The sequence below is a fragment of the Crocodylus siamensis genome, chromosome 5, assembly GCF_052110815.1.
Source record: "Crocodylus siamensis isolate JL-2025a chromosome 5, ASM5211081v1, whole genome shotgun sequence".
NCBI classification, from domain to species: domain Eukaryota; kingdom Metazoa; phylum Chordata; order Crocodylia; family Crocodylidae; genus Crocodylus; species Crocodylus siamensis.
This window is the reverse complement of record NC_143399.1, coordinates 198533610-198548225: the sequence shown is the minus strand read 5'-3', so window position 1 is coordinate 198548225 and position 14616 is coordinate 198533610. Positions and strand designations below refer to the sequence as shown.

At 40.9% G+C, this 14616-nt stretch overlaps 1 protein-coding gene across 2 annotated transcripts in view; it reads left to right on the top strand.

Moving 5' to 3' along the window:
- CTDSPL (CTD small phosphatase like) overlaps window positions 1–9236 on the top strand; it is a 113881-nt gene extending 104645 nt beyond the window's left edge. For both annotated transcript variants that reach the window (XM_090047807.1, XM_090047806.1), the window contains 3 exons: window positions 675–767; window positions 2487–2672; window positions 4590–9236. In XM_090047807.1, the coding sequence (XP_089903933.1) occupies window positions 675–767; window positions 2487–2672; window positions 4590–4715 (405 nt within the window). In that variant the 3' untranslated portion in view covers window positions 4716–9236. The remainder of the gene's footprint in view (window positions 1–674; window positions 768–2486; window positions 2673–4589) is intronic.
- The last annotated feature ends 5380 nt before the right edge of the window (window positions 9237–14616 follow it).

Here is a 14616-nt window from a genome sequence, read left to right as displayed (position 1 = left end):
AAAAGGAGCAAAACTCAGAATATTTACTGCATTTATGATAAAGCCCTAACAGAATGGGTTATGTCTTTAGCCTGCGGCTTTTAAAAGCAATTTTAACCAGCCATTCAAAGTGGTGGTACAGTAAAGCCTGTAGTATATATTGGAAATACATTTCTCCATTCAGCAGGTAAAAGTTTCTATTTTACTTGCAGATTTAGAAAGCTAGCAAAATGCAACAGAGACAGTAATCCTGTGGATACATTAAAAAAAAATGCATATTTGCGGGGCAGGAGGGGAAAGCAGCATCCGACGCAGACCAGCGAAGAGTGCTCACAGCAGAAAACGGTGGATGTTTGCTTACCTCCCAAAACGGCTCAAGGAACTAAGGAAACAAACAACCAAGGAGTCAGTCCTATCACTGAAGAAGTTGTAAATCCTCAACCCTTAGATAGTCTTCCTCTTTCAGGGGTATTTTCAGAACACACTGTGGCAGGAGGATGCACTTTATTAGCAACAGCATGATAAGCTGGGGGCTACAAGGCACATAAAAGCAAATATCTTTTCCGAATCTACTTAACAGAGCATCCTTTGTCACATTTACTTTTTCCTTCCAGTGTTAGGCTAACTCCCCATCTCTTTTTTTTTTTTTTTTTTTTTAAAGCACCATTTGACCTAAACAGTTACTGTCGTTCCAGGTTTATGTATTGAAACGACCGCATGTGGATGAGTTTCTCCAGAGAATGGGAGAACTCTTTGAATGTGTACTCTTCACAGCCAGTCTAGCCAAGGTTTGTCATAGACTCTTCTTTGTCCTTAGTATTTTTAATGCTGGTTAGTGAATTTTTTTGTTCGGGTTTTCTATGGATAATTGTCTTTCTTAGTGCTATCTTAATTTTTCCCCTTCTTTTCTGCTTCTTTGTCTGACAGTGTGTACTTTGTCTGCTAGTGTGTGGGTAAGTTGTTTCCATGGTAACAATATCACATATGGGCTTGTCTCATAATGTAGCCTCCATGTATTGCTCATGATGCCGATATGAAAGGCTTACAAGTTACCATGGTTATAGTGGGCAATTAGAACAAATAGTGTACTACATAAAGCAGTGTATTAAAGCTGGGCATGAAATACAATACACCATATCTAACACAACAACTATGTAACCAGGTGATTTAGTTCAGAAATTACTTGGGTACAAAAATACAGAGAGCACCTCTGTGGACGTGTGGTTATACTCTGGGTTTAAAAACTGAATCCTTTTTGCACAGCTTGACAGATGTAGTATCTGAAAGTCCCATATTTTGTGCCCTTCGAGTTTTTGTAGACATAGTTATACCAGAGGTAGTTCTGTAGCAGACTTCAGTATATAAATTCTGCATTGTTTTTGGTGGAGCATATCTGGTGGTGGTTTTGCTATGAAATCAGCTTATTTTTAATCTTTCTTATTTAAATATCTTTGTTTTTAGTAAAGTAAGTTATGTTTTAGTCTCCTTGTGACTTTCCCTAGACTATAGAGATGGAGAAGACCTATTAGAGCATCTAGTTTTATATCCTTGTCAGCGCTGGATTTGTGGTCACCAGGGTTGTGTCCAGTCTAGTTCTGAAAATTCTGGGCATTGGTGCTTTTCTGTAGGGGAAAGTCATTAACAGCAAGATCAGTTTTGTTGCACAATTGAAAATCCACATAAAACACTTAACCTTGTACTCCAGAAGCAAAACTATAAAGGACTAATGCTAAGCAAAATTGCCAAGGATATAAGCGCCTATGCTCTGGTTTCCTTTCTACATCTTTCCTTTTCCTTTGGCCATTTCTATCACTTCTCAAGCCCCGGTTCACGTCCTAATATGCTGCACTACGTTCATTATCTTCAAGGTATGTGGTAGAGCTGCCCCTTTTTTCCTTTGGGTGTTTCCCAGAGCAGAATGCAGCATATGCCTCTTTTTCTTAATGGTATTTTCACCTGCTCTGGTTTGGCCCTCAGGCACCACACATAATTAATAAAGGTGTATGAATTAGATAAAGTTATCTGCCCCTTCGTAACGCTTTACCGTTATAGACACGTGGAATTGGAGGTGATAGGAGCAACTTTGAACTTGGTGTTTGGTGCTGTAGATTTCTCTTCACTGTTTTTTTTTTTCTTGCATTTCACAGTAACATTAAGCGTTTAAGGAGAAATGCAAGGACTCCACAGTGAGATGTATTTATGTAATCAGTAAATCATAGGAAGCTTTGCACTGCAGGTTATTTTCTTTCGGAAAAATAACTGTACTGTACTCCTGTCACCCCTCCATTAATAAATACTGGGTTTGCCAGCGTGCAAGTTAGTTGAAGGAAAAGGTGGTTATAATTGTGCTTTTACTTTTCTGTCCTTCTTGACTTGAGCAGGGAGTTGAACTAGATGAAGTTCACAGTCCCTTTCCAGACTGCCTTTTCTGTGCTTCTGTTTAGTTCTGGGAAATATTGCCAAATCTCTGGACAGACTATTTCAGCTCTCAAACTTCTTTTTTTAAGTATGCAGACCCAGTAGCAGACTTGCTGGACCGCTGGGGTGTATTCAGGGCCAGACTCTTCAGAGAATCCTGTGTTTTCCACAGAGGAAATTATGTGAAGGATCTGAGTCGACTGGGACGTGAGCTGAGTAAAGTTATTATAGTAGATAATTCTCCTGCATCTTATATCTTCCATCCTGAAAATGCAGTAAGTAATTCTGAGAGATGAACTTTATTTCTTCGGGCTTTTTGCTCAGGGCTCCATGTTCAGAGTTTACTGGTGTACATGATCTACAGTGAGCTAGTGCCTGGTGCCTTCAGTTTCTTAAAGCAGGCGTGTGGGCTCTACTGCTAGATATGGTCAGAGGGAGAGGGAGGGCTTCTCCAGTTGCTCCTTTAAGTATTATCAGTAGAGGTTCCCATTTTGGGGGTATTTGTGCATTCTGCTCATCAGCCACTTCCTGTCATGGTTATTAGGTATTTATTTCATTGTAAATTGTTGAATTTAATGCAGCAAAGATTTATGTTTCTTCATTAGAAACAGTGTTACCGTGAACATGGCCTTCCTGTAGAAATTGCTCATCTGGCTGCTTTGTTTTCTTTTTTTTTAAAAAAAGACTTTAAGGCACGCCTGTCTTAACCTCAGCTTTCTAAAATAGAATCTTAATATCCAGGTCCCTCAGCCGTTCGGGTGATACCTAACGGTTGCGTGCCAAATATGGCGCTCAACCCTTAGGCACCAAATATGGTTTGAAAGTTACTATCAATGAGCAAAATGATGGGGAGTCTCGGCTCTAATTCAAGCTGATGGATAGGATTCAGAACTATTCCAGACCATTATTTAATGTTTCAAAATTTAGAGCCAAGGAATTACTATCTAGTAGAGCAGTTGGGTTTAACTGGGGTGTCGCAGGACCCCCTCAACCGTGCCACAACACAGGCACTGACACTGAGGGGGCAGCCAAGTCAAAAGGCCTATGGCACACATACAGGCTGCCTTGGGGCTCTCTGAAAACCATAAAACAGGACAAGAGAGTTGGCTTAGACTGTAGCCTTTCCCAGTCCTTTACCCCTACGCTTCTCTGGAAATGGACAGAAGGGTGGAAGTGTCCCGTGTGTGTGTGTCCAGGAGACGCGTGGTGGGGCTGGACCAGAAAGCTACACCCAAGCCAGCTCCTGCTTTAGGCTTATTAGAGAGCCCTAATGTAGCAGGAATATGCACACATGCCACGGCCCTTCCTGGGCTGGTTGTGTGGAAGATGTATTAGGCAGTTTTACCTGGAAGCAGCATCTCCCAGTTGAGGAGTACTAAGGTAGGTTGAGGCAGGACCAACTGTGGTTCTCAACCAGGGTTGCTGTCGCATTCAAAAATGGTGGAGGGATGCCCTGACTTGAAAAGAGTGTAGCAGAGGAAGCGGGGTGCCATTTCAAGTGAATTAAATCCTGAATAGAAAAATGCTGTGGGCAGAAATAGCAGGGACTGTTTACACTAGTCTCATCAAACACCACCGTGCAAATCCAGTGCGACTTCTATGGCATGGCCTCAGTTTATTCCTATTGTAAAAGCACATGGAACTGACACATTTAAGCATTAATGTAGCCCCCATTCTCTGGTGTCTAGTCCTTATTTGTAAGGTTTTGTTGCTGCTTGCTCATACATGGGAATCTTCACTGACAATACTTTAAGGAAAAGAAAAGCAACTTGCCTGTAGCTGGAGTTCTCGAAGTGGTGTATCTGTGGACGTTCATGGTTTCTACCTTCCTTCCCTACCTCTTTAATCTGTTTCGGATGTCAAGGAGACCCAAGGAATTGAGGTTATGTAGCATTAGGCCTCTCACAACTTTACCTGGGATGCTCCTTACGTGGAAAGATCATCCACATAGCGATAACCATTAGCTATCCATAGGGTTCCAGGCTTGCATGGAGCGTGCATTACAAGCAATGTGGGTCTGAACTGGCAACCTACTTGAATTCAAGTTACCAGCAGCTTCTTCCTTACCGCAGCTGCTATCTGCAGTCAGGTACCTACTAACAGGAGTTGCATGGTAGGATCTTGAAGTAGGTGGACAGTGTACGCATTCTTGATGTAATGAAATCTCTCCCATGCTGTGCTTGTTATTTCAGGTGCCTGTGCAGTCCTGGTTTGATGACATGACAGACACAGAACTGCTAGATCTTATTCCTTTCTTTGAAGGACTAAGCAAAGAAGAAGAAGTTTACAGTATGCTTCACAAACTTTGCAACAGGTAGCCCTTAACTCTGACTGCTGCTGCTAGGTTGCAGTTGCTACAGGCCGTAGCCATCTTTCACAGCTCTTTCAAATGTAAGCTCTGGGGAGGCCCCTCCTGTCAGAAGTGCTACTCTTGATCTTCCTGTTACATTGTACACGAAGGACAATCATGAGTGATGCTATTAAGCCTTCAGAAACCTGACTCCTAAGGTCATGTGTTCAGACTACTTTTTTTAGGAAAAAAAAGAAAAAAAAAGAAGCTATTTTAAATGGGACTCTTTTAATGAATTTCATAAATGGACACATTTTACTGGATCAGCTTTTCTTAAAACATGCCAAAAAGAAGCTTGTATTTCAGCAGTCGAATTTCTCTCCCTTCCCCCTCCCACTATGCAGACAGTTTTACCCCCTGCTTAGAGCAGTTGACCTGACTCTGAATTCTTTTCTTACAGAATGAAGTGCCTTTTTGAATGTTATTTTAAGATAAAAAAAAAAAAAATCATTTTTGTATAAGGCGTATTTCCAGACATCTTTTAGTCTTGTATCGTCTAAAATGCTTTAAAAGGAAAAAGGAAAAAAACAGTTATAGAGCACTGTAATATATGGTAACAAAGGAAAAAAGCTGAAACCAAGATGCTGGGTTCCTGTCTCCATGCTGAAGTTGAGTTGTATTACATTTTGTCATGCTTGGAAGATCTAGGAGCTTGTGTGAGGGGGTAACTTTGGTTACATGTTTGTTGGCATGGTTTTACTCATTTCGGGCACTGTTTTAACATATCTGCAGTTGTTTGTGTTGGGAATCGATGGGGTTGGGGGAAAATCTGGTGGCAAATTAGATCTGAAGCACCTTTTATTCTAGACAGACCAAGTTCTACTGTCTCCGCTTACGCACAACTGCCATGCCTCTCTCTTTTGATCACCCCAATGAGAAACCCTTTATTTCGGGAGGGAAGGTAAATATATCTATTTATTAATCTAAAATTGTTATCTTACAGAACCCATTTGGGTAAGCTGGATCTGTATTGAGCTGTTCAGAGTATTTTTTTTTTTTTCCTTGCTGCTACTGTATACTCACCAAATGGAGTTGACCATCGGCTGTTATACTGTTCTTTGCCGCTGTGCCTGTGCCATGAAAACATTTTGCTATAAGCTGCAAACTTGGGCAATAAATGAAAAGCAGGTCCTATTATCCATCCTCATGTATTAAACCTGGGGTATCTGTTATGGCAGATAGTTCTGATAAAGGTGACCTGCAAGGGATTTAAAATTTAAAAAGTATTGCATTTGCATCCCTTTTTTGTTCTTTTATGATATATGTGAGTATATGTCATAAAAAAGCAATGATCAATTTTAGAGTAGATTTTTTTTTTCCTCTTTTCTTTTTTTTTCTTTTTCTTTTTCCTATGAAAATGTAAGGAATGTCAACTTTTTTTCCCCATTGAAACCAGGAAAACTCACTGAGGATCCCATATGCCTGTTGGGAACAATATCCTCTTGCTGAAAGGGCTGGAGGTGTTTTTCACACAGAATTTTATTCTTACATATTCCTTAGGTAATGGAGTCAAATAATTGTTAAGCTAGACTTTGATATTGTTTTTAACATTCTAAAAATACCCCTTTCTCGGTCTACTTGACTTTTGTGGTGTTTTAAGCACACTCATGTTCCATTCATTCAGATTAGACAAAGCCTGAATTTCTAATGTAAAGTGTGTGCTTTTTTAACCCCTTCAGGTACTTTGAGGCAAAAAAGCATGATCCTTTTTTCCTTTCCAATGTCATCTTCTAACCATTTTTGCACCAGTAGAAATATTCAGTCATACAAATTATAGCCATATTTGGCAGGCATCACAGTTAAACTGAATAGTTGGTGCTTTAATAGCCTACTGTTAAATACAGAGTGGTCGATACTATTTGCCTTTTTCCTGGTATGGCCAGTAGGAGTTACGAGAAACTGACCTGGATTGTAGTCCTTGACTAAAACATTTACTAAGCAGCTTAATAAATTCATCCAGAAAAGGGTAGGCCGGCCTACGTAGGCTTGGAATAGATTATCACAGGTGCAGGATGACCGAGAGGAGACTTGTCTGCTTGCAGCGCAGCTCTGCACTGAGTACTTGCCATGTGTGGTAGTGAGGGAATTCAAAGCAGTATCATGACATTTGTGAGTCTGTACAGCAACACCTTTTTGTTCTTTCTCTCTATTGCCATTACCCTAGTACTGTATATTTCTGTGCCAGGACAAAAGATAAGTTCTGACAACTTAGAGGAAAAAAAATCTAGATTGTTTAAAAGGACGTATGGATTCTGGTTAGTCCATTAAGTTTTGCATTCGATCTAAGATTCTTTAATTTTGTATTTGAATACAGAGTAACGAAATCATAAACTGCCAAAAAGTTGTTCTCTGAGCAGTATTTTTAACTGTATTTATGGTTTCCATGCTCCAAATACAGTCTGCAGGGAAGTATTCAGGTTGTATTTTATTGTGCAGGTATGATAGGAAAGGATAAAAAAAAAAAAAATTAAAGATTTCTTTTTTCACTAGCATTAGACCAAACAATCTTCTAACTACCAGTTAAGACAATGCATAACCCCTTTGAGACATTACCATTTTGACAGTTGTAATCTGTTGTACATAACACAAACCATGTTATTTCACGTTGATAAAAGCAGCGATTTCATGAACCAGTTGCCTTAATGTCTGTGAATGAATGTTGATATTAAAGTGTCTTGTATTGTTTTGAAATCCACATGTAATGGACAACTGAACTTCTGTTTCAACGTCTGGAAGAACCATTTTAATGACATTCTGTATGATTATTATCTTTGTGTTTCTGTATAGTTTAAATACGGTTTTGGGCTTTTGAAATCCACAAAATTCCAGAAGAATAGCGTTTAAATTTAAAATAAAGCATACAAAATAATACTCAGATATAAAATAAGGGATAACGCGTAGAAATGTATCTCATCTCTGTTAATATTTTAAGTGCATTTTGTATATGATTTCTGTTGCAAGTTTCTAATCATGATAACTTTCACTCTAGAAGGAGGACGTTTTGGGATAGTCCGTGATTCCTGCCGGCAACTAAGTGAGAGTCCTCTCTCTGATCAAGTTTTGGGTTTCCTTTAGTTTTTGAAATTTTTTTTTAAATACATGAGCAGCTATCATATATATACACCTTTTATGGCACTTTATTTTGCCACACTTAAAAATGTCAGGCTTTTTATAAGCTTGTTTTGATTTCTATATCCTATATATTTATAGCACCTAGATTTTAACAAAGCAATATAGTTTAAGCAGAAAGCCAGAAAATGAGTGGAATGTTTGTACAAATTGCAATACGGGTATTTGGTTTTACTTTAAATATGAGATTTTGGAAATCAAAAAAGGAAATCAGATCATTTCCCAGTGCTCTTCCATATTTATAGATGCAGTTAATGTGTCACCAGGGCTGTTATAAACCTTGGTTTTCAATTATAATTGCCAGCTATTATACAAAACTACTTTAAAAAACAACAGCAGCAAAAGCTTTCCCAGCAGATAATTCTTTTCAGCTAAATAAAGGCTGCCTGACCTGAAGTTCTGTTGTCCTTTCTATGTTGGGTTAAAAAAAAAGGTTTTTTGCCTGTATAGGTATTTTTAAATTAAGCTGTAAGGCAGAATGCCTTAGATTCTTGAAATTCAATTGAAGTGTTACAATTAAATTGCCATTTGTAAACTAGGGCTGTGCGCAGAATTTGTTACACATCAGGAGGTATGGCAGGGTTTTTGATGAAAGATTTTAACACATGTACAATGTAGCTGTGTTCATTTAGGTAGCTTGGGGGTGGAGAGGGATCCTGTCTCGTTTTGCCCTTTTAATATATATAAATATATATATATATTTTAAACAGCAAAGTTATCCATGGAAGAAACCTGCCACATGAAGAATTTGGTTATCAGTGTGTGCAATCACTTGACCACAGCATGATTTTGAATAGAGTGGTTGGGGACAATAAAATATCTAAATGACACTGGCTTGTACCGGGATTGCAGCTTTGAAATTTCAATGTAAAAAGTCTGTAGCTATATAATTGACAAACACGATCCTGTTTTACAGATTCTTTTTACTAATAAAACACAGAACCGCACAGCCCTATTGTAAAATAAAAACAAGTTTGTGCCTCTGATTTCAAAGGTGCTGTGATGTATGCCTTTGTGTGGAAAGCAGGGCAGGTAAGGCTTGGGAAGGGGAATTGCTTGGGCTAACTATGCAAAATGAGCTGTCAGGTTTCTCTTCATATTTTCTTGTAAAACTCCAGCTGTCTGGTTTTGTTAAAAATCTACTGGGAATTTATGAACAAAGGAATAAGCAATGGACATATTGCTTGTTTAAAAAAAAAAAAAGAATGGGAGCTGTTTACACTTTAATGCATTGAACAATCCAGCAATACTTGAGAAACACTACATATACCGTGTGAGTGTTTTGAGGAGAGAGACGTGTTGTCAATCGGGTATTGAATGGTTTCTTTACTGTCACAAATAAAATTTTTTTAACAATTTAGTCACTTGTGCATGTAATACTTCACTGAGAAAAATCCTGTCCTTTCCCCTGCTGCCACTTTTCCGCTCAATTCAAATCATTCTCCTCATTTGACAGGGACTTTATTCCTTCTCTGTATGATTCTACCAGTCAGAAGGAGAACCATTTACCATCATCTCCTGCTTTTTAACACATGTATAGTAGTCCTTTTTTTAACACCCTGGCACCTGCCTGTACAAACAGAGCTGATGAACTTCTGATGAACTCTGCTAAATAAATTGCCGGCGACTTCAGCAGATGTTCCAGCTATTCAGATCTCTTGGATGAGATCATGCCGTAATTTGTTGAGTCTTAAAGCTGTGACTTATTTTTGAAGGGCTCTCACTGGTACTGCTTGAGTAACAGTTTTTGCATAGGGTTGCTGTAGCTTAAGAAAGATTGGATTAAATTACATACTTTGTTTGGCTGAATGGTTGACTTTGTCATTTAGCTAACATGATTATGTAGGGAAATGTCACGCGCGTCTCGGCTACATATTAATGATTCACCAAGTACAAGGGGGAAAACTGTAGGCATGGCTAGGTTAAGTGGCTAGCTCATGGTCATACAGCCCTTGCAATTAAGAGTAGAACAGGGATGGGCAAAATGCAGCCGGTGGGCCAGATGCAGCCCACCAGGCCATTCTATCCAGCCCGCAGGGCCCCTAAAAATATTTAGAAAATTAATATTTATCTGCCCTTGGCTGCCTGGCATGTGGCCCTCGATGGCTTGCCAAAACTCAGCGGCCCTCTGCCTCAAATAATTGCCCGCCTCTGGAGTAGAATCTACATTTCTTGACACCTAGGGTCTTTTTCCTGCTGGTGAAGCCCCTCCATCTCTTGGCAAACTGGAACGATGTAGACTGGTTTAATTTCCCTGCAGAGATGTTTTGCATTTCATGTGTAAACTAACCTCTCACTGGGCACATCTACACATACAATTAATGCTATTTGGACTTACTGCACAGTAAGTTACTGCTTAGTGGGTGCATTTACGTGTTCATTAATGTGCTTTTCCTAATGAATATGTAATTCAGTACTTCCAATGTGATGTAAAATTAATGCGCTTTAGGCTGCCCTAATGCGCAGTAGCAAAAGTACATGCTTTTTTTTTTTAGTGATGCTTAATGTGCGGTAGCCTGTTTTTACTGCACCTTAGCATATTTGCGTGTTTTTTTACGTGATGCTTTATTGAGCCATGAAATGGGCTACTGCACATTAAAGTGCACATATAGACGCGCCTACTGAGATCAAGAATCATCTAACCTTGTTAGAATAAGGCTAATGATCCAACCCTGTAGTCTAGATTATTTAGGTTAGGAATTGCTTTGTCTTCCAATCAAGTAGGCCAGTATCATGCAATGTTTAGAAAGACTTAAGCATTTACACAGGTAACAAGAACTTCTTGAGTTCAAATAGTAATTTTTTTAAGAATAACCAAGCATCAGAAGGGGATATAACGTCAAAGTGTGTGGAGAAAGGAAACTAATTTTCAGAACTTAAGTCAAAGTTCAGATTTGGGTATTATTAACCAGCTGAATTTGTCTTAAGGTCTGTTTGGTCCCGTCCTTCATAGACTTTGAACCCGTGTTGTTTTGAATGTGCACTGTGCTTGTCGTCTCACTGCTGTGACCTGTGTAGTTTTGTCATCATCTTGTCTTAGCTGTTCCTCTGACTTTGTGACTGTTCATAACCTGGATCTGGGTTAAATTTTACACAAACACTGGATAAAGACACGGATTTCTCATTCATAGCACACTAGCACACAGAGCTGCTAATTTGTTTCACTTTAGCTGGTCCCCCCCCAAATCAAAAAACCACCACATCTTTTGGCAATGCTTGCAACCATCCCAGACAGGGCTCGAAATAGCACAAAGCTGTCACTGCTTGAAGACTGACAGATGATTCACTGTTGTACCAGAAGCATTCCTGCCTTGGATGCTTGCAGAACCACTGTTCTTCTCGATAATTGATTATTTCACCCCTACAAATGAGATTGTAAGAGCCACAAGTTCCCAGCACTGCAGTGAATGCTTTATATTCAGTTATCTTGGATTGCTGATTCAAAGTTAATTTCATAATATCATGTTTTATTGGTGATTTTATTTTTGCAAGTCTTGTGATTTAAGACCAGACTGGTTTTAAAATGCAACATACAGTAATTTACCATTGATTTATGTCCCAGTTCAGAAATGTTCATCAGCCAATGTGTGTTTATATTGAATGCAGCAGATCTCCATCTTGTTTACATCTGATGATCCACACAGAGCCACTTTTGTGCCGGGGGCAAGTAGAAGCAGCGATTGGCGGGACAAAGCCGCCCTGCCTACACGCTCACTCCAAGAATTCTCTGCCTGCAAAGGCCTACCGGAGCAAAGGGGGAGATACCCCCTCATTCAGCACCAGAACCGCCTTCTCAAACCATGGCATGTCTTGTGTTCAGTTGGGTGCAGATGAAAATCTCAACTGCTGACTCAACTAAACTGAGCAGCACTGAGGCTTTAAAAAGGTCTCTCCCTAGTGGCACTTTCCTTCCTTTTGCTGCGAGATTGATACAGGTGTGACTAAAACCATCCCTCTCCTTCCCAAGCTGCCTGAGGTGAATGGCTGTTTGGTTAAAGGGATTGGTGGTTAAAGCACTCGGATCATCCCAGTGCTGGCAGACCTCATGCTGGCTTCTCTATTCAAATCAGCTTCCTCCCTTGAAACCTTTGTCCTGTTGCAGTGCTTGGGCAGAGAGAGTAGATACATCTTTGAATGAGTGTCCCCATGGATTTCATGCTCAGCAGGCCCATGCCTAAGATTGGATTCTGCAAGGTATGTAGCAGTTCTTTCTACAAGATTGTAAAGTTGCAGGCAGTGCCACCTGTGCCTAACATTAAGAGGGAGGGGATTGATTAATACTTTTGGGGTTTCAAGTCTTGCAATGCAGACCTGTCTTGCCTGTAAACTAGAATGAGACGCACTGTTCTGTTTTTTGTAGGATTTGAACATATGGTCTCTGCCAGTGCTTTCCCATAATCACTTAACTTGCAATTCTCTGAGCTTTTTCTTGGGAAGAGTGGTTTAAAGATAACACTCAGAATGTGTATGGGTATAAGTGCACAAATACACGATACCCTTCCTACGCATTATAGTATTAATAGCACGAGTTTGGGATGGTCATGTTAGTCCAAACTGTTGGGCAAGGTGCCCCAAATAAGTGCTGATGAAACCTTGGCATTCCCCTACACCACGGCATGTGTGCACTACATGTGTAGCAAGGAAGTTTATTTTAGGAGGGTTTTTTTTTTAAATGTTTAGACAATTTTGTTCTCTCTCAGTGAAGCCAGATGCCCTAGTTAACGTTTATCTGACTCTACAGGGCTGAGAGGAAGCTATAAACATTCTTAAACTGCCTTAAAATAGCTTTCCTATCCCTAAAAATCTGATATCCAAGGCCATCTTATTGCTGAGTGAGCAAATGCTGGGTTGCATCTCATCAGAAGTAGAGGGGAGAAATCCTCTTTTTAGCCTAGAATAGGCCTATTCCCTGCCTATTAATGCCATTTACTCTTCTAAAGCTGTCCTAGTTTTTGGAGAGAGGCATGGTCTATCAGAGAAAAGGATTGGACTTGAGAGCGCCTCGGTTTTATTCCTACTCTGTGGCCCTGGACAAGCCTCTTGATGCTACTGTAATAACACTTGCATTTAGCTATAGGAAAGATACTGCTTGGGCATCTTGGACTGGGGAGAAGAATCACATTTTAAGGAAAAGAAACCGTTCTGGTAGGCAAAGGTACATGATGATCACTCTGTCCAGGACTAACTTATCACAAGGAAATACACCAAATTCAGGGCAGCCACCATTTTAGAACAATTGAAGACTTAAAACCCTGTTCGTGCAGGGGTGTTTTTTTCAGTAGGCCACTAGATGGCATGGTTGTGTTTTCCTTAAAGATGAAGGGAGGAAATACCAGGGCATCAAGTTTGCAGCTGGTGTTGAGGTCCATCTTCCACCAGCTGAGGACCTCAGTGGCTGTTTTTCTTTCACTTACAACATCATTAACTCACAAATGCTGCAGTTTACCGAAAGTACTTATTCTCCCCAATACTGAAAATGGAGCCAACATTCCCACCTGTTTGGATACTGTTTCAAGAGAAGGGCAGAGTGTTCAAAACAGATATTGAAACATTGTGAGGAAGTCGATCTCTCAAATGTCTTGGGTTTGTAAACACAGTCAAGTTGCACATTTCGCTGGTGACTTCCCCCGCTCCCATTCCCGAAGCTCAGAAGCTAACCTTTCCAAAGCAAGGATAGTAAATCACTTTGCACATTGGAAGAAGTAGGGATAAACGCTACGTCTGTGCAGCCATCCAGTGCCAAGCTAGCAGGTGCACGGCACGTTGGAGCTCCCAGCGCCTTCCTCCAGGTCTTCCGTTTCCCTGCAGTTACTTGCCCAGTGCTCTGTTTGTGGCTCCAAAACACCCCCCAAAATACTAACCAATCCAAGGGAGGGGAGGGGGAAACCTAGAAAGTAGATGCCAGGCTGAAAGGGCACCATCTGCCAGAGCATGTTTTAGGCCACCCTCAGGCCATCGCTTGCCTTTCCATGTGGAAAGCTTCCATGCCTGATACAACCCGGACATCAGAGTAAGTGGACCACAGTGGTAGCTCACTCGCTGCAGTCCTTGCAAAGCCTGGGGAGTGCCAGCTGCCAGGCTACAGAGAGGGAGATGGAGCTTGGCTGACCCACTGGCAGCAAGCTTGGCCCAGCGCACGAGCTACTGTTGGTGTGCAGATGTCCCCACGGTGTTCAGCGGCTCTGTACCAGCGCAGCGGGACAGTCCCTGAGCTGAAGGTCAGAGGCGCTGATGGGTGAGCTGGTGCATTCAGAAAGGAAAATGTGAGAGCACTACTGCCTGTTGGCACCATGGTGCACTCCTAATGGCTTGAGGAATGGAGAGAAGAGGAGCGAAATGGTGGAGCAAAGCATTTCCACATATCCTGGGAGTTAAAGGAGACCAAAGTTGTGCATTGTGTCCAGTGTGTGGGCCACCACTACACTACACTGCTGTGAAGTGCAGGTGTGTTGGCCTTCCTGGATGAAGGAGACCCCATCCAGCCACAGAATTACAGATCACGCGTCGTCCCTGATCCCGTCTGGTTTTTAAACAGATTCCCTGCATTTTCCTTGGGGAAGGGGCTCTACAGCCTAATTCATCTCCATCACATCAGGCGTTACTGGTGCTGTGCCTCCATCCTGCTTTTCATAGTTATGCTACCTTGTACAACTGGCGCTGGTTTCTCCATCCCAGCGCAGCTCTCTTGGACAAGAAGGATGGTTTTGTGGCAAAGGCTTTGGGGTGGGTCTTGTCGGTTC